Source organism: Phyllobates terribilis, unplaced genomic scaffold, assembly GCF_046119375.1.
Source record: "Phyllobates terribilis strain yellow unplaced genomic scaffold, ASM4611937v1 Scaffold_10__3_contigs__length_209671492, whole genome shotgun sequence".
NCBI classification, from domain to species: domain Eukaryota; kingdom Metazoa; phylum Chordata; class Amphibia; order Anura; family Dendrobatidae; genus Phyllobates; species Phyllobates terribilis.
Window position 1 is genome coordinate 135,120,808 of NW_027362770.1, and position 19,332 is coordinate 135,140,139.

The 19,332-nt window shown below is 41.0% G+C and overlaps 1 protein-coding gene across 3 annotated transcripts in view; it reads right to left on the reverse strand.

Moving 5' to 3' along the window:
• Positions 1-19,332, reverse strand: part of GLRA1 (glycine receptor alpha 1) — a 220,861-nt gene that overhangs the window by 22,036 nt on the left and 179,493 nt on the right. For all 3 annotated transcript variants that reach the window (XR_012250920.1, XM_073649839.1, XM_073649838.1), the window contains exons 4-7: positions 10,109-10,332; positions 9,146-9,228; positions 8,638-8,775; positions 7,687-7,901 (exon numbers count right to left, since the gene is read on the reverse strand). Coding sequence is in view for 2 of the 3 variants with exons in the window: in XM_073649839.1 (XP_073505940.1) it covers positions 7,687-7,901; positions 8,638-8,775; positions 9,146-9,228; positions 10,109-10,332 (660 nt within the window). In the remaining variant the exon portion in view is untranslated. The remainder of the gene's footprint in view (positions 1-7,686; positions 7,902-8,637; positions 8,776-9,145; positions 9,229-10,108; positions 10,333-19,332) is intronic.

The window sequence follows — 19,332 nt, forward strand, 5'->3', positions numbered from 1 at the left end:
ATAACTCCCTTTTTAATTTTAGGAAGCTTCAACTTGTTGATAAAATTGGCTTTTTGGAAGGTTTTTTTTTTGGGGAGGTTTATGAAACTGTTCAAAGGATCCAGTTACAGTGTAGCTTTTACTTGTATATTGTCCCTTGAAAAATTAAAGGTCAACAACAAAGACAGTTTTTCTTTTAACCTAATTTCCTTTATATGGCCCATTGTGGTAGTGCTCACAATCTTCTGGGTCCCTAGGTAGGAAAGATCCTAGACCAACCTCTATAGCTCTTCATGAATGTTGTCTTCATCAGTGCAGATCCCATCCCAGCTTGTGTAGCAAAGAATGAAGAGGTGGTAACTCATTCATCGGTCCATCGGTTATGACAGTGATCTCTGGCCATTGGACTGGAACTCTTGAGAACCACCTCTTACCTGTAGATATCCACGGCTCTTCATTTGACTAGCCAGCCTGTCGCAATGTCACATGTGTGTCACACCGCAACGATGACATCGCACCACTCTAGCTAAGCAAAAGAAGATCCGCGGATGCCATCAGGCTATATACGGTTCTTAAAGCTCCTGTCCAGGTGCCAGAGATTACTGTCGCGGCTGGTGGACAGGGTCATGAGAATTGACTTGCACCAATTCTACTGGATTCTATTCATTTGTATAAGAGCTTCAAAAATTGTCAAGCACACTAATTCAGCAATTTTTGGGACTCCTTATTAAGGGAATGGAATGAGCCACTTATTTGGGTGGCCACCTCTGAGTTATCGTCTATGCGAAAATGAGCTCCATTCTGAAGATAGGTAAGGGACCCAACGATTAGACTTGTTTCTATCAAACCTAAATGTCTGAGAAGGCAATACTCTGTATAAGTGAATTTCCAATGTTCAAACTTACCTTAGTCCTATTCAGCAACCATCCAAGACTACTAGCAAGATTTGGTGATTTAAAAGGTAATTTTTTTGTATTTCCAAATTAATTATTTGAATCAGTAACCTTCGTTTTAGGGGCTTGGCTAGTCCCTGAATGATGTGCACTGCGCAATGTGCACAATGACAGTGTGCTCTCTCACCGACTCATATCAGCAGTAATGAGCGAGCAATAGAGCGCATTGTAAGCATACTCAGCATGCAGAGACCAGCGCCGCCGCCCCCACAACCGATGTCACTTGAAGGCATGATGCTGGTGTCTACATGCCGGGTAGTCTTACAACAGAGACTGACAGTGTGCTCTGTTGCCCTCTGTTGCTGGCTCATTACTGCTGATATGAGCCAGCAAGCGAGTGCACTGCCATTGTGCACATCGCACAGTGCATATCACACAGAGACTACCCCAGCCTCATGAGTATGAAATAATGAAAACTCCATAGGACGACCACCCAAAATAGTTTTCTAGAGAAGATCATCACAAGGAAATATTTGGTGGTTTTCTGTAAGAGGTGATCTTTTCAGAAGTATCACATTATATACTGAAATCATATCAATACCTAAACTATAAGGCCCCGATTCATTATTCCTTTGCGTCTGTTTTTTGTTTATTTTTGTGTGTTTTGCACCTTTTTTTTATCACACACAATTCATTATAATATTTGCACCTTTATTTTATATGCCCTCGTCTGTGTTTTTTTTTTGTTTGTGGAGCTTAGCAATTCCATATATTTTTGGCTGATTCATCAATTATGACTTTTTAAAAAGTCACAAAATTTGGTGCAATTTCACTTTAACCCCAGCCCCCCACCCCCCACAGTGTATTTTCGAATATGCCAAAGTTTGGGGTAATTTTTGTGCATTTTGGCTCCGAAACAAAAAGTTGCAAAACAGTTCAAGAAAAAAAGTCCAATTTTGACAAGTTCATGGATTGTGTGTGCCATTTTGATGAATTTGGCTCAAAAAAGGCAACTAGTACTACAAGGCAAAAAAATAAATTTGACTTAAAAATAAAAAAGCAAATGATGAATTGGGGACTTAGAGACTTGTTTAGTTCTAGACTTGCCTTATCGAGAACTTGAAAGAACACAGATCCTCCTGCACTGAGAGAAGGTAATAACCATGAGTGCCCATAACACATGAAAGGAAACAATGAAAGTTGATGACTGAAATAAGAAAAATGACATGAAAAAAGTATTAGAATGGACTTGAACAATGAAATGGTACTGAAACCTGAACATATGGAAAGAGTAAGTAAAAGAGAGTTGAATGGGGGGAGATATACAGTGGTGTGAAAAAGTGTTTGCCCCCTTCCTGATTTCTTATTCTTTTGCATGTTTGTCACACTTAAATGTTTCAAATGACAAACAAATTTAAATATTATAGAAAGATAACACGAGTAAACACAAAATGCACTTTTTAAATTAAGGTCTTTATTATAAAGGGAAAAGAAATCCAAACCTACAGGGCCCTGTGCAAAAAAGTGATTGCTCCCGTCCCCCCCTTAAACCATAAATTAACTGTAGTTTATCACATCTTTGGGAAGCAGAGTTCAATTTCCCTAGCCACATACAGGCCTGATTACTGCCACACCTGTTCTCAATCAAGAAATCACTTCAAAGTGACAAAGTAAACTAGACTAAAAAATCCTCAAAAGCTAGACATCATGCTCCCATCCAAAGAAATTCAGGAACAAATGAGAAACAAAGTCATTAAGATCTATCAGTCTGGAAAAGGTTATAAAGTCATTTCTAAACCTTTGGGACTCCAACAAACCACAGTGAGAGCCATTATCCACAAATGGTGAAAACATGGAACAGTGGTAAACCTTCCCAGGAGTGGCCAGCCGACCAAAATTACCCCAAGAACGCAGCAACAACTTATTCAAGAGGTCACGAAAGACCCCACAACAACATCCAAAGAACTGCCGGCCTCACTTGACCCAGTTAAGGTCAGTCTTCATGACTCCACCATAAGAAAGAGGCTGGGTAAAAATGACATGCATGGCAGAGCTCCTAGACGAAAACCACTGCTGAGCAAAAAGAACATAAAGGCTCTTCTCAGTGTTGCTAGAAAACATCTTGATGATCGCCAAGACTTTTGGGAGAATACTCTGTGGACTGACGAGACAAAAGTTGAACTTTTTGGAAGGTGTATGCCCCATTACATCTGGCATAGAAGTAACACAGCATTTCAGAAAAGGAACATCATACCAAAGCTAAAATATGGTGGTGGTAGTGTGATTGTCTGGGGCTGTTTTGCTGATTCAAGACCTGGAAGACTTGCTGTGGTAAATGGAACCATGAATTCTGCTGTCTACCAAAAAATCCTGAAGGAGAATGTCCGGCCATCTGTTCATGATCTCAAGCTGAAGCGCACTTGGGTTATGCAGCAGGACAATGATCAAAAACACACTAGCAAGTCCACCTCTGAATGGCTTTGGAGTGGCCTAGTCAAAGTCCTGACCTTAATCCGATTGAGATGCTGTGGCATGACCTTAAAAAGGCAGTTCATGCTCGAAAACCCTCCAATGTGGCTGAATTAAAACAATTTTGAAGAGATGAGTGGCCAAAATTCCTCCAGAGCAATGTAAAAGACTCATTGCCAGTTATCACAAACTCTTGATTGCAGTTGTTGCTGCTAAGGGCCCAGCCAATTATTAGGTTTAGGGGGCAATCACTTTTCACACAGGTCCTGTAGGTTTGGATTTCTTTTTCCCTTTATAATAAAGAGCTTCATTTAAAAACTGCATTTTGAGTTTACTTGTGTTATCTTTGCCTAATATTTAAATTTGTTTTGTTATCTGAAATATTTAAGTGTGACAAACATGTAAAAGAATATGAAATCAGGAAGGGGGCAAACATTTTGTTCACCCCACAGTAGAAAACACTGGGGCAGATTGATCAGTACTGTCTAATTCTTAGACAATGCAAATTTAGAATGCACAGCCTAAAAATGCTCCAGATTTATCTTAGTGGTTCATGCCAGTTGATAAATGTCTTATTTCAAAGGGAATTTGTCACCACGGTCAAGTTTTTTCTACCCCATCTGAGAGCAGCATAATGTAGGGGCGGATTCCCTGATTCCAGCATTGTGTCATTTTCTGTGCTGCTTGTTTTAGTTTTGATTAAAAACTGATTTGTCTGCTGCAGATCTAGCAGTTTTCTGAATGCGGAGCTCTGTATAACCCCGTCCACAAGGGCGTAACTTCCAGTTGAAGTGTATTGCGGCACACAGATTAGGTGGCAGAACCTGGTGATAGATTCCCTTTAGGACTGTCTATTCTAACCCATACAACACACAGTAAGGAGCCCCATACACACTAGATAGCTGTTAACCAATCCATTGTTTGGTCAGCAACTATATCCCCAGACTCCTCTATACACAGAAGTGCTCACTCTGCCGAGTGCTTCTGTGTTCTCTACGAGACATCTTGACAAGAACAAAAGGAACAGCAGTCCGAAATCAGACATGCTGGATCCTTATCTCCCCTGACATCACCTGTTGGAGGAGAGTAGAGAGGCTATCTATCATACACGGTAAATTGTTGGCTGAGCCCACCGATATCAGCTGGTTCAGCCAACGTTAGTTTAATGAGTATGGAGGGTCTACTTATTAGTTGGATAACTTTTTGACAGAAAAGTGCATCACAATCTTGGTACATTTTTTTTTATGCATTGTACCGCAAATTAGGCCAGACCCCTTCCCTGATAACCACACCTCTTCTCTGTGAGGCCCCATGTCGATCAAGGGGCAGAAAATGTGGCCAGAGATCTGGTGCATTTAGCTTGATAAATCACCTCCATTTACTTTTAACAACAAATATAAAAATACATGCCATGAAAAAATATATAATATTATTATTATTATTATTATTATTATAATAGCGCAATTTATTCCATGGCGCTTTACATGTGAAAAAGGCGTATACATAGCAAAAACAATTACAAAAATCTTGAACAAAAACGCAACGGCAACTGGTACAGGAGGAGCGAGGACTCTGCCCGCGAGGGCTCACAATCTACAGGGGATGGGTGAGGATACAGTAGGTGGGGGTAGAGGAGGTCATGCAGTAATGTGGTGGGGCAATGGTTACCGCAGGTTGTAGGCTTGTCGGAAGAGGTGGGTCTTCAGGTTCCTTTTGAAGGCTTCCATGGTAGGCGAGAGTCTGATACGTTGGGGTAGAGAGTTCCAGAGTAGGACGGAAGCACGGGAGAAATCTTGTATGCGATTGTGGGAAGAGGAGATAAGAGGGGAGTAGAGAAGGAGATCTTGTGAGGATCGGAGGTTGCGTGCAGGTAAGTACCAGGAGACTAGGTCACAGATGTATGGAGGAGAAAGGTTGTGGGTGGCTTTGTATGCCATGGTTAGGGTTTTGAACTGGAGTCTCTGGGCAGTGGGGAGCCAGTGAAGCGTTTGACAGGGAGGAGAGACCGGGGAATAGCGAGGAGACAGGTGGATTAGTCAGGCAGCAGAGTTTAGGATAGATTGGAGGGGTGCGAGAGTGTTAGAGGGGAGGCCACAGAGCAGGAGGTTGCAGTAGTCGACACGGGAGATAATGAGGGTATGCACTGGTGTTTTTGCAGATTCATGGTTGAGGAATGTGCGGATCCGGGAGATATTTTTGAGTTGCAGTCGGCAGGAAGTGGAAAGGGCTTGGATATGTGGTTTGAAGGAGAGATTAGAGTCCAGGGTTACCTCGAGGCAGTGAGCTTGCGGGACTGGGGAGAGTGGACAGCCATTGATTTTGATGGATAGGTCAGTTGGGGGGGTTGGGTGAGATGGGGGAAAGATGATGAATTCAGTATTATCCATGTTAAGTTTTAGAAATCTAGCAGAGAAGAAGGATGAAATAGCAGACAGAAACTGTGGGATTTTGGTAGGTAAGGAGGTGATATCAGGTCCAGAGAGGTAGATCTGTCTGTCATCAGCATAGAGATGATACTGAAAGCCATGGGACTCTATGAACTGTCCCAGGCCAAAGGTGTAGATGGAGAAGAGCAGGGGTCCTAGGACTGAACCTTGGGGGACACCGACAGATAGGGAGTGAGATAAGGAGGCGGTGTGTGAGTGGGAGACACTGAATGTCCTATCAGTTAGGTATGAAGAGATCCAAGATAGAGCCAAGTCTGTGATGCCGAGAGATGAGAGAATCTGTAGTAAGAGGGAATGGTCCACTGTGTCAAAGGCAGATGACAGGTCCAGAAGGAGGAGGACAGAATAATGTCGCTTAGATTTGGCGGTTAGTAGGTCGTAGGTGACTTTATATATATAATTTTTTTAACTTTTGTGTGTTTGTAGCTGTTTGGGGATTGTTTTTAACAGGACAAGTTGTAATACTTTGTCATACATATACAGTAAGTTAGAATTATTTTTTTATACATAGGGGGGAATTCACAAAAAAATCTGTAATAGCTTCTTTTTTTTTTTAATCTTTTTGCCTTACTTGACAAAATATCTTTAATCTGGACATAGATTGGGGTGCAGAATGAGTTAAATAAGTTTTAGTTTAGGATCCCTTGAGTGAGTGCTGAAGGGCAGCCGTCAATCATGGCTGTCTTACAGTGGTGATGGGCCCCATGAGAACACCACAAAGAGGGTATGGAAGTACTATTATATAGGGGCACAAAGTGGATGTGAAGGAACAAGGAGGCTTTATTAATATAGCTCTTGTGTTATTAACATGGTGGCACAAGGGACATTATTAATAAATGGTGTCACAAGGGGGCATTAACATATGATGCTTCAAGTGGGCGTTAATATATTGTGGTACATGGGGGCATAAATATATAGTGGCACATGGAGGCATTAATATATGGTGGCACAAGGGGGTATTAATATTTGGTGGCACATTGCAGTATTATATTTATAGACATATATATAGGTTTTTTTTTTTTAAAGCATGAAAAACATATAACAATCCTATCAGCGGCAATGGGGTATTTAAGCAGGAAGCTATAGGTGATGGGGGGTGTTCAAAAATTGCCCTGGGACCATAGGATTTTAGTTACATCCTTGGAATTTGACTTTTAAAACTTGTCAGATCACCAGATGAGGACATTTTAAGATTTTTTTGCTTACAGGGTGAGAATCTAAGGTGGGTATAAAAATCTATTTTGCTGGGACCTTCACCACCTAAGGCCTTCCACCTTCAAGTTCCCTCAAGAACCTCCCAGATACTCTAAGCCATCCTAAATTGTAACATGTTCCGTAATATTCTTTTAAAGGTATGTTCACATGACTATTTTTCAGGCAGTCAAAGATGTCCATTTTTCAAGCAGAAGTCACTTCAGGAATCGCTACTTTTCTCTGGAGTCTTGTAAATTTGAAGTGACTTTTGTTAGCATTTTTTCATCATTTCTTGAGCGCTTTATTAATGTTTTTTCTCCATTGGCATTTTTTTAGTGTTTTTTTGGGTGTCTTTTTACTGATGTTTTCCGGAAATTTTTTTAATACCATTAAACAATGAAGAAGTTGCTACCATTTTTTGAAACAAAAACACTGGCAGAATGCTCAAAAAGACACTTGTACGTCTCATTTTAGCCTTCCCAAACCCGAGTGAGAAAAAACATAGCCTTAAGATTGATTTCATTAGGGTTGTTACATACTAGTCACTGAAGGAGATTATTTCTCCATAGGCTACAAATCCTCATCCACTTTCTTCCATACATTATAAAATCAAGATTACAATTGGTTGACATTTAGGTATAAACAGAAGGATATTGTTAAAATGACCCAATAGTGCCAGCTGTGAAGTTTCTGACATTACAAACCTTTGGTAGAGATGCTCGAGATCCAGAGCTCTGAGTGGTCATGGTCAGCACAGTAGTGATGCCAAGACCAACTCTGGCAGGGGCTGCATCCATGTTGATCCAGAAGGACACCCACGAGAGGATGACAATAAGCAAACTAGGAATGTACATCTGAATCAGATAATAACCCATCTGTCTCTCCAAGTGGAAACGAGCTTCGATACATGTGAATTTTCCTTAGATTAAATAAAAAAAAAAGAGGTAAGAAAATTGGTTCAGAGACAATAACAACAAGTATGGGTTAAAGAGGACTTGTCACCAGGTCAAAAGTGCTCAGGTTTTGCTCTTGCTTTAATCTCACCGATCCCCTGAGTATTCTATTTTTTTCTCTTTTAAAAACCGACATACGATTCCAGAGATATGGACTTTTTATTTGGTGGAATTTTTATGGTCTTTACAAGGAGTTTTAATACAGAGGAGCCTAAAGACACGCCCTCGAGGATCCAATGAGCCATGTCCCTTTATTAAAGACCATAAAAATAGCTCTAAATAAAAATGCCCATATCTCCGGAACCGTTTGGTGGATTTAAAAAAAGAGTACACTTAGGGAAGCAGGGGATATAAAATAAGAGTAAAAACTGGCCATTTTGGACTTGGTGATAGATCTTCTTGAAACACTTTGTAATCATTCTATTATCAGGGATTCTTCTAATATGTTGGTGTTTTACAAAATGGAGAATCCCTTTAAGAAATCAATCACACTTAATATATCACTAATTATAAAATTCATTTTGATTTAATGGTTAGAAGTGAAAATAAATTCTAAATTCGTGGCAGTAAAAAATTCTGAAAAATGGGATAAAAAAAAAGGAAATAGTTTACGGACACCAAAAACAATAGATATAAACCAATTAAAAATTGTAGGTGGTCACGTACCCGACGAAGCAGGTGGTGGATTCAATAGACACTCACCAGTACTGTAGTGTTTGGTACAATAGCGTAGATCCTTCTCTTCCTTCAAGATAAACTGTGGCAATGTAAGTCCTTCTGCCACCTGCACGGCACCCACCTCCTCCCACTCGAATATAAGGTCATTCATGGTGTAACCAACTGTGAACAGAAGAAATTATTTTCATTTTTAGATATGTCCTCCATGATACATTCAGATTCCTGAATTTTTCACATTTCATCAAGGGCGTTTGGTACTCCTCATAATTTTGAAATTTTCAGTAAAAACTGGCATATCAGCTTTCGACTCAGAAAAGTGTAGTCCAATTAAATCTTGTAAATTGAATAAAATAATATTACTAAAATCCAGATATGAATAAAATATTAAAATTAATATTGGGTTATGAATAAATAAAGAATAAAAACGTTTTTAAATATTTTATAAGAAATATAAAACATTGAAGGAGGAATTGATGGGTGGAATCAGTATGGATTAATGTAGGTCGAGATATTAGAATCTTTTCCAACTTACAACTCTCCAGCTGCATAATACAGGTTTGGACATCCATTGGAAAATTTTTCAGGTCCATGGGGCATGCCAAAGTCAAAGTTAATCTGTAAAAAAAAAAGATTGTATCGCTAAAGCTATGTTCACACGATGTAAAAACACAGCAATTTTACAGCATTTTTGAAAAATTATGGCAAAAATTGCCTTGCACTATGGGCCTTATTCTTTATTGTATTTGTGCCTTTTTTTGGTCTACTTTTTGGTCTTTTTGCCTGTTTTTCATTGATGCCATATTTTTCTTTTAATTTGCACCTTTTCTAAAGTCTATTTTATAGGCGTGGAATTTACAGACTGATTTTTCGACTGATTCATTAAGTCACAAAATTGTTGCTCAAATGTAATCCAGTCCCCACGTGGAGTGATTTTATGTGCGCTAGATATTTTGGCCCAAATTTTGCAACATTTGACTTTTTTGAGCTAAAAAGTCTAAAAACAGATTAAAGACAAAAATAAAAAGCATTTTTGATTTTCTGCAATTTTTTTGAATTTGGCACAAAAAATAAATAAAACAAGAAATGCCGCAAGGCAAAAAAAGAAAAGTAACTACAAAAAAGGTACAAATTATGAATTGGGCCCAGTGTGTGTGTTGGACGTAGTATGTAGTACTCAGTGTGAATGAGATCTGAGGTTTTTCTCCTATTTACTCATTCATTTATTCTAGTCGCTTATATAGCGTCATTAATTCTGCAAGGCTTTCAGTATGTTTTTGGAGGTGTCCATTCTCGGAGATCCCCTAGGAAAAGCCATAACTCAGTTTCTAATTCTATATAATTGACCCCGTGTATATAACATCAAATTACTGGCTAATATATTTTTTACCTGGACAATATTTGTCGAGGTAAAAAAAAAAAAAAGTAATTTCAGTTCTCGGTACAATATTAGGAAATTTCTCAAACCCAAGTGAATTGAAGTAAAATTTCGACTCACCGAATGCTGTACAGTACATTCCCGTTCTTAAAGATCCTTAGCAATTTGTTGTCTGTGGTTATTTCATGAAAATTTGCACCCTTTTCATTGGCAAAGAACAGATCTGGCTTCCAGATAGAATCCAACATAGAGGGGTCCAAATCCAAGGAGTCATCTGGATATTCACTATAAGCCAAACGAGGGTCATTCCACTGTTGACGTAGGAATATGTTTAATCTGTAATCCTAAAGGACAATGAAGATGAAATATTATAATATAGTCTAATTTCCTCACTAGATCTCTAATAATGTTTAATTTACTCTTTTCTGGGGTGTTTACAATACTTTTCAAGCAAGAATATGAAGTAACTTCTCAGCCTGTAGGAGGACAATCTTCATCGTCTACCAGTTTCTAACCCTTTGGTGTAACGTGAGCAGGGACTTCACGTTGACTATCCCTGTGTTCCTTTATTGATACTAAATATTAGAAGGTTTATCATTTCTCTAATGGGTAAATAAAGTTTGCCAGTAATAAGCAGGATACAATACTTGAAGGTCCAGTAGCAAGCCCATCACTCTTTCTACATAGTTTTGGATAATGAAACCCAAGTGAGAAGGATGTAGAGCGAGAGTGGGCATTTTTTTTAGAAAAAGGGAGTAGAGTATGGTATGTTCAGTGCTTGGGTGTGACGCTGTGTCACTACTCATGGACAAGCTGTGAGACAGAGTAGTCAGGAGGTCCAAAGTCAAATACCAGGAGGGCTCATAGTACAGGGGCGAGATAAAGGCTTGGTCAAGTCACAGTCTGGGGTCAAATGCCATGAGGGTAGGTCAAAATAAAGGGATAAGAGAAACGGATAGTCAGAGGCCAAGTCCGGAGTCAAGTACCTGAGGTCAGAGAGCGTCAAGGGCTAAATGGATAACACACGCAAATAGTCAAGATAAATCCAAGGTCCGGTAACAAAGATCAGGAAATCAGACACAGAGCCCACACCCCACTGATCAAAGCTACAACTGACAATGGTCTGCTCATAGCTAGTCAGTTAAATAGCTTGCAAATTATCAAGAACGGGAGACACCTGGAGGAAAGTCCGCAGGCTGGGCTAGATTGAGCAGCAGGGCTTTCAATAGAAATGCTGACAGCCCAGCAAGCTCCAGCCTCAGACTGGATGACTGGTCTGTCACTCATCATCCTGACAGTCCAACACACTCCAGATCCTATAGGGTGGCTAAGTTGTCACTCACAGCATCCGTAGGACACAGTGAGTGATGAAATTGTGACATTCAGACACCAAAGGATGAGCTGTGGGAATGTAACTAAGTAAAAAGAAGTGGCTAACTGGGTGGCTAACTAATTTGACTTTGGGCTAACCCAGGGAATGTAGTCTAAGGAATTATGCAACCTTTATTTTACGTCTGGGGTCACTTTTCATTTGGGCCATTGATTAGAAGCTTCCATCTAAAGCTCTAAAAAAAGAGATTTGGACGGAACCACCGATGGAGCCATATTCTATGAAGAGGCAGATGGAATCATTCTGAGCTCCATTTGGCCTTCGTCTCGGCAATGTTCACCTTCTTGATGTAGGAATAAGGTATGGTCGACCATACTTTTTTGATTGCTTCAAAAAGGTGGACACTGCCAAATTGTAGGCCAGAAAACGAGATAGTGACTCTGTCTGCTTCATTTATTGAATGGATCCATTGGACGTTCCAACCACATCCCGTTTTTCAGGGCTTTAGACCGAAGCCCCAATGAAGCCACTAACCCAACCTTAATCCTCTACAGGAGGGATGGATTTATCAGTGGAATCCCCAGGTCTCTACTGCTGAAGTTGTCTTTATTAGTAACCGCTACAGCGTAGATACAATTAAAGGGTTTTTCAGTTTCAGAATACCATTTTCCTTGGCTGCAGTTTGTTTAAAAACATCAAACTGTACTTTCCTCACCCTCCCCAAGTCCAGCGCTGAGTCTTCGCTGTTGCCCCAGTGTCTATTATGGTCTGCAGTGTTAATGTTACATCGAAATCACTACAGCCAGCCAGTCAGTCAGCTTAGCGGCTCACGCCATCAACTCGGGCAGAGCCGCTGAGCTCAGCTATTGGTTGCAGCACTGTCGACGGGACGTCAGCATTGCAGACAATAACAGACAAAGGAAGCAGTGGTGGAAACTTATTGTCAAACACGGGGATGGTTTGTAAACCACTATTTTTTTTTAAAGAAATTACGCTAGGGGAAGGTGGTTTTATAAAAGTGGAAAACTCAAAAAAGTCAAAAAAGTCAGGGGACTAAGGTAGCAGATAGACATTGCAGTCAGATTGTGCATGGGATGGGGTAGGTGAAAGTGAGTGTAAGGGTAGGGCCACACTACCGGTTACTCCACATCTGAGAAAACAGGTCCAGTTACTCTGATCAGACTTTGATCTGAGGTTCTCAAAAAAAAAAAAAAAGGTTCTAAACATTCTCCATTCTGTCAGTCCGTGAAAATCAGATGTTATCCGAGTGCGGTCCGATTTTTTTGACAGACCCATAGACTTGTATGGTTGCACGGACCCATAGACACTCGGATCAAAATCGGACATGTCTCCAAATTTTTCTGCAGACCACTGGACAAAGGAAATATACACAGCCCCATAGAATATCACAGGTACAAGCGCTATCCATAAAAATCATGGAAAGCACTTGTAGGAGAAAATCGGTCGTGTACATGAGCCATGAGACAACTAGATCTTTAAGACGGGCAACATACAAAAGGACGTTCCTTGATTTATCTAGAATATTCTCATACCCTAAATCTAAGACCTCTAAGTCAAGAAGTCGCATGAGACAATTACAAGAAGGCTGTAGAGGAATCGCTCTATGATTTACTCTTCTTGATCGGGGTTCCAGATGGTCAAGGAATAAACGAATTATTGGCGCGGAAAGGCAGCAATGACATTTTACTAAATAACGTGATATTATTTACTATTAATAAAGTAAAAATTACAGAACTAAAATCTCTCCTAGCAGAGATTCACATTTAACAGTAATTAACATTTCCATTACCAAAATAAAATTGAAAAATAAAGTATACATCTTTGGAGAAAGGGATCAACGCAAGAACCTACAAAGCTGTAATTGAAAGCGACCTTTCATTCTCCTGGGTCTAGTGAAATGACTCCTGGGTTCCTGTGAAATGTATTAAGAGCGTATTGTATGTAGCACTTCTCCTATTGATCTTGCTATTTTGACCTTTTCTATAGAAGATTCGGAGCTATGACTTTAAAATTCCTTCTTTCAGTCCTGAAAAAAAAACCTGCATCCGCCTTGATTCACCTGTTATTGATACTGTGGTGCATTAGGCTAATTTGATTATCAGATTCTCATTCCCATGGATTGAATTCAATACACCGTAAATACAAAGAAAAAACACACACACACAAAGAAAATTGAGCTTGGGTTTAAGTTGGTTTACATGCCAGACAAAACCTACACGAAACAAAATCATCATAAAACCCTGCTGTAACTAAATAAGTAAAAAAGCAAAAGTGCATTTAAATAACATACGGTTCTTACTAAACATTGTTGTTGATCAAAAAAGCATAAAAGCCATTCCACCACCGGCAAGGTGACCCTGTTTTTAATGTTAGACAGTGTAGGACTGTCCCAAACAGGGTCACCTTGCCGGTGGTGGAATGGCTTTTATGCTTTTTTGATCAAAAACAGTGTTAACTAAGAACCCTGTTATTTAAATGCACTTTTGTTCAGTTACAGCAGGGTTTATGATCATTTTGTTTCTTGTAGGTTTTGTGCCGTAAATACAAGTACAAAGCAAAATAAAAATCTGTATTCAAGAGGAGGAAGGAAGCTTAAACCTTTTACTTAACTGATTCTTCTCACCACCCTTACTGTTCTGAGAATTTTGCTCGGTACATATTCCATTTAGTTATGCATCATGCTAAGAAAGCCTTTGGCAGGCTTCAATTCACTTCACAACCACTGGATGGCCCACTATAGACACATATAGCATAAACATCTCCTGACAAAATATCACCAAATCTTTTTTTTATCAAAGCTGATCATCTTGTGTTAGTCAACCTGGGATATGATGAGCAAAAAAGGAAAGGTAAGGAAGGATGCTCTGTATGATCTAGGTGTGCTTATATTTCTGTGTATGTAGCTGATCATGTTTGCCGGGAACTTCTTGGATGAGTAGTTTCGAAACTATAACACCCAAAAATAAGTCTCAAGTGCATTATATAGATGGGATACTGTAGCACCGGCGTCCTCCGCTCCTCTGGCTGTGTGTGCCCAGGGTGCGCGCACCGTGCGCAGATCCCCTAGTGCTGTGCTTACGACTTGCGCGCTCCCTGCTTCTTAAAGGGCCCCCGCGCACCGTCCTAATATGGCCCTGGCCAATGGCCAGAGGACAGCTGATATTTTAGGCACCTCCTCCAAAATGGAGGTGTCTGTGCAAAGTTGTAGTTTGTGTGCTAACACTCTCTCCTGCCCTCAGGTCCCAGTGCTGTCCGCCAGCCTGTCCATCAGCCGTGCCCGCCAGCCTGTCTATCAGCTGTGCCCGCCAGCCTGTCTATCAGCCGTGCCCCCCAGCCTGTCTATCTGCCGTGCCTGCCAGCCTGCCTATCAGTCATGCCTGCCAGCCTATCAGCCGTGCCCGCCAATCAGCCTGCCTGCTGAGCCTGTCCATCAGTCAGCTCCATCCGCCTGCCTACCAGCCGTGCACGTCTGTCTGCCCATTTATCGTGCCAGTCCGCTTCGGCTATCAGCCCCATATGAGTCGCCTGCTCTCACACGAGGTCAGTCCCAGAGTGGCACCTGGTTCACCTTCCCGATCCCTCCTTGTTTCACAGAGTGTATCCAGGGTAGGTCCGGGTAGACACTTAGTTACGCCCCTCGGGTCCCTCCTTGCGTTCCCTTTTTGTGAACAGGAGCACACAGCTACTCCATGCCATAGTGCTCACTCAATTGGACCCGGCCTGTCCATGTGTTACATGCATAGACTTTCATTTGAAATGTCAGCATGTAATATTACATGTCGCCTAAAGCTGCCAGAGATGGACTCATTGATAATATAATTTTAGGGAGAACCTGTCGATGAGAGCCACTCGCCTCCCCTTGCCAATGAAAATAATTTCATGGGTATCCGTATCCTCAGGATGAGGATACCATTGAATAGAATGGTGGATCAGAGACCCACCATCCTGCCTGCATCTCTGCGTCTGATACTCAGCACGCGGCAATGATCACTACATCTCGCCTACTGTGCAGAGTCCTCACACTACACAGACCAAAGCAGCATACTAAGGGAACGAGGATAGGTAAGTAGTGTTTATTTCCATAATACCAAGTGAGTGGCTTTGGGGCCATCATATTGAGTGGGGTGCCGTGGGAGTGATCATAATGACTCTGGGGCCATCTTACTGAATGGGGAGCTGTGGGAGTGATCATACTGACCCAGGGGCTGTGGGGGCCATCATACCATCATACTGAGTGGGGAGCTGTGGGAGTGATCATAATGAGTCACGGGCTGTGGGGACCACCATACTGAGATAGAGGCTGTGGGAGTGATCATACTGACTCAGGGGCTGTAGGGGCCATCATACTGAGTGGGGAGCTGTGGGAGCGATCATACTGACTCAGGGGCTGTGGGGGCCATCATACCATCATACCATCATACTGAGTGGGGAGCTGTGGGAGTGATCATAATAAGCCCCGGGCTGTGGGGACCACCATACTGAGATAGAGGCTGTGGGAGTGATCATACTGACTCAGTTGCTGTAGGGGCCATCACACTGAGTGGGGAGCTGTGGGAGCGATCATACTGAGTGAGGGCTGTGGAAGCCATCATACCATCATACTGAGTGGGGAGCTACGGGAGTGATCATACTGATTCAGGGGCTGTGGGGGTCATCATACTGAGTGAGGGGCCAACATACTGAGTGGGAGTTGTGGGGGCAACATACTGAGTGAGGGGCCAACATACTGAGTGAGGACATCCTACTTAGTGAGAAGCTATCATACTGAGTGGGGGCTGTGGGAGAATCATACTGAAGGGCTAGTATACTGTGTGAGGGCTATGATACTTGTGTGGGGACTGTTGGGTATCAAACTGAGTGGGGGCATTCTATGGATCCAGTGGACTCTATTGGGATCTGCTGGCTTTCTGTTATAATGGCCATCATTTTACTGGACAAAATAGGGTAGTAAATTCTTACATTCTCTTCTATCTTACCCTTCCCGTATTGCCTCCAATATATTTTTTTATTAGCCTTTTCCTCCTTCTCCGACTCCTCTCACTCATCAGATCAGACTTGTCTCTGGCTGTTAGACAACTGTCTGCAGCAGTACTCCTCCTCCATCTACCCTCCTCCAGTGCTCCGGCTGCATCATAATTTCAGCCCCTCAGCTAAAAGTCATATCCTCATTTTTTTGCCAGGTGAAAGTGGAACAGACAAAGAAATTAGCACATATTTTATGTGCCAAAACTGTTTTAAGACTAGAGATTGATAAACATCGTGGACAAGTTTTCTTTTCTTTTTAATTTATAATTTATTTTTATGTTTTCTGTTCCTTTAAATAAGAAAAAGTTAGTTTCACAAAATAAGTTTAATGCATGAGTGAAATCATAAAATTACCATTGATGTATGACCTTTCATGTTCCTCCAACAGATAGTTCTATCAGTGTTTCTGATTTATATTTGCTCATGCAAGGATATAATTAAAGACTAGGACTTGCTAAGTGTTATGGATGCTGCGGACCTTAAAATTTCCATGTAGGTGAAATGAAAAGAGGAGCTGTTTTCCAGTCTACATTTACGTGCATCGCACAAAAAATCCATACAATTAGAATGAAAAGGTTAGGATCCAAGGGGTTACGTTTCTCCTTGTGGAGAGTGACAAGCCAAGCCTGGCATGCCAATGTGAAGAGACTTTTAAGATCTGCAATGCTCCTCTGGGAAATTAAACATGCAAATTGCCTCTTCAGAGAGGAAGAAGACTAGAACTCTAGTGCCACCCATTGGAAGAAGCAATTCTAAAAGTCAATATCGACCCTTTGACAAGCCTTGCCACATGACTTAGGATAAAAGCCAAACCAGAATCTCAATTTACAGACACAGTGTTTCGCAGTGCTGCCCCTCATCCGTGCAAAGTGTGAGATATGGTTTGGTTAGGTGTGAGGCGTCTGGCTGGGATCCAAGGGTTAACGTTTCTCCTTGTGGAGAGTGAAAAACAAATCCTGGCATGCCAATGTTGTGAGGAGACTTTTAAGCCTTGCAATGCTCCTCTGGGAAATTAAATATGCAAATTGTCTCTTCAGAGAAGAATAAGACTAGAACTCTAGTGCCACCTATTGGAAGTAGCAATTCTAAAAGTCAATATCGACCCTTTAACAAGCCTTGCCACATGACTTAGGATAAAAGCCAAACCAGAATCTCAATTTACAGACACAGTGTTTCGGGGTGTTGCCCCTCATCAGTGCAAAGTGTGAGATCTGGTTTGGCAGGGTGAGAGGCATCTGATCAGTATCCAAAGTGTAAAATCTTTCAGACAGTGATGTACATATACGGTAAGTAGGATTATAGCATCACCATTTTCCACAGAAGTGTCCAGTATTTCTTACTCGACACCTTGCATGATCCAATTTACTAAACTCTTATCTAACAACATTGACATTGCCCTGCAGAACTAAATAAAATTATATATTTGTAGGATTATTCTGGAACAAGCAGACCCACTTTGTGGTATTTAACCACTATATGATCACAGTATGGCGGTAATATTAACTTAAAGTTTGTATAATCACTGTATAGCTGTATTATTTAGTAATTATTAAACACTATTTGGCAGTCTTAGTTACAGTATGATGATGTTATCCAGTAATGATATGATGGTGTTATCCAGGTATTATTCAGTGTTGGTACAATGATATTATTTAGCAACAGTATGGTGGTATTATTTTATTATTGCCATACTTAAGACATTAAGATTAATGTTGGCCGAACCTACTGATATCGACAGGTTCAGCCAGGAGTCTAATGTGTATGGGGGCGCCGGTCGACTGATCGTTGGGGAAGTTGTCGATTGTGCATGTCCAATTTCGGACTGACGATCACAATTGTTCTCCTGGAGTTGAGACGCCAGTCGACATGTTAGTCAGCGGCTTTCTCATAGGAAACACAGGAGCACTTGGCTGAAAGAGCGCTCCTGTGTATGCAAGAGTCGGCTGAGATGGATGTCGGCCGAACGATCCTCCGAAGCATCATTCGGCCAAGAGCCATGGTAGCTGACCACTATGGGATCAATTATGGTGGTAATAATCACTGTATGGTGGTATTATTTAGACACTTTATAGCAGTGCTATTTATTAACACCATAGTGCTCTTATTTAGTCACTATATGGCAGTTTTACATAGTTACAGAATGGTGATGCTATGCACTCATGATATGGTAGTGCTATCTGTTATAGTACAGTAGTTTTATTCACTCATGGTATGACGGTATTATTTAGTGACAGTGTGCTGTATTTTTTAAGCGCTGTACCGCCATAGTATTTTATTACTGTATAGTGATATTAGGCATGACCATTTAGACATTTTGTTTGTGAAACGGACATGTGAACAGAACCTAATTCTGTATACTAGTGTATGACGGTATTATTAGTCACTGTGTGGCGGTAAGATGTCGTCACTATATTTATTATTAGCGGTAGGGTAGGATAAAGCTGTGTATAATTTATACTTCCCAGATTCTGGTATTGCATAGAGTGTTTTGTATTTCTTAAAAGAGCACGAGATTCACATGAACGAAGTCCCCCCCACAAATGAAAAGTATCTGACTGTGCACTGGACAAGAATGACCGGTATAAGTGTCACTATGAGCAGCATTTACATTTATAAATAATTATTTTTACAGTATGACAACTTGTGATCAATAATAAATGATATTTTAGCTTAGTTTTCTTCCAAATATCTTTTCCACTGGTCAGAAATGAGCGAATCATGAAAATAATGGAAAAAAAAAAGGTGATTTTAGAGCGAAAAATTGGTTTAAATTTATGGCCACTAGGCGTCTCCTTCTTGCGGCCACTGCCTGTTGCAAGACTGATCTGTCAATAATTACAGACAAGCAGGACAGATTACTGTAAGTGGGGGGTATCCTTACAGGCCTGATGCTGCTCCCGACTCTTACACAGATACAGGTCCAACTACCATACACAGCCTCAGCACATCACGCGGTAGGAAAGCAACT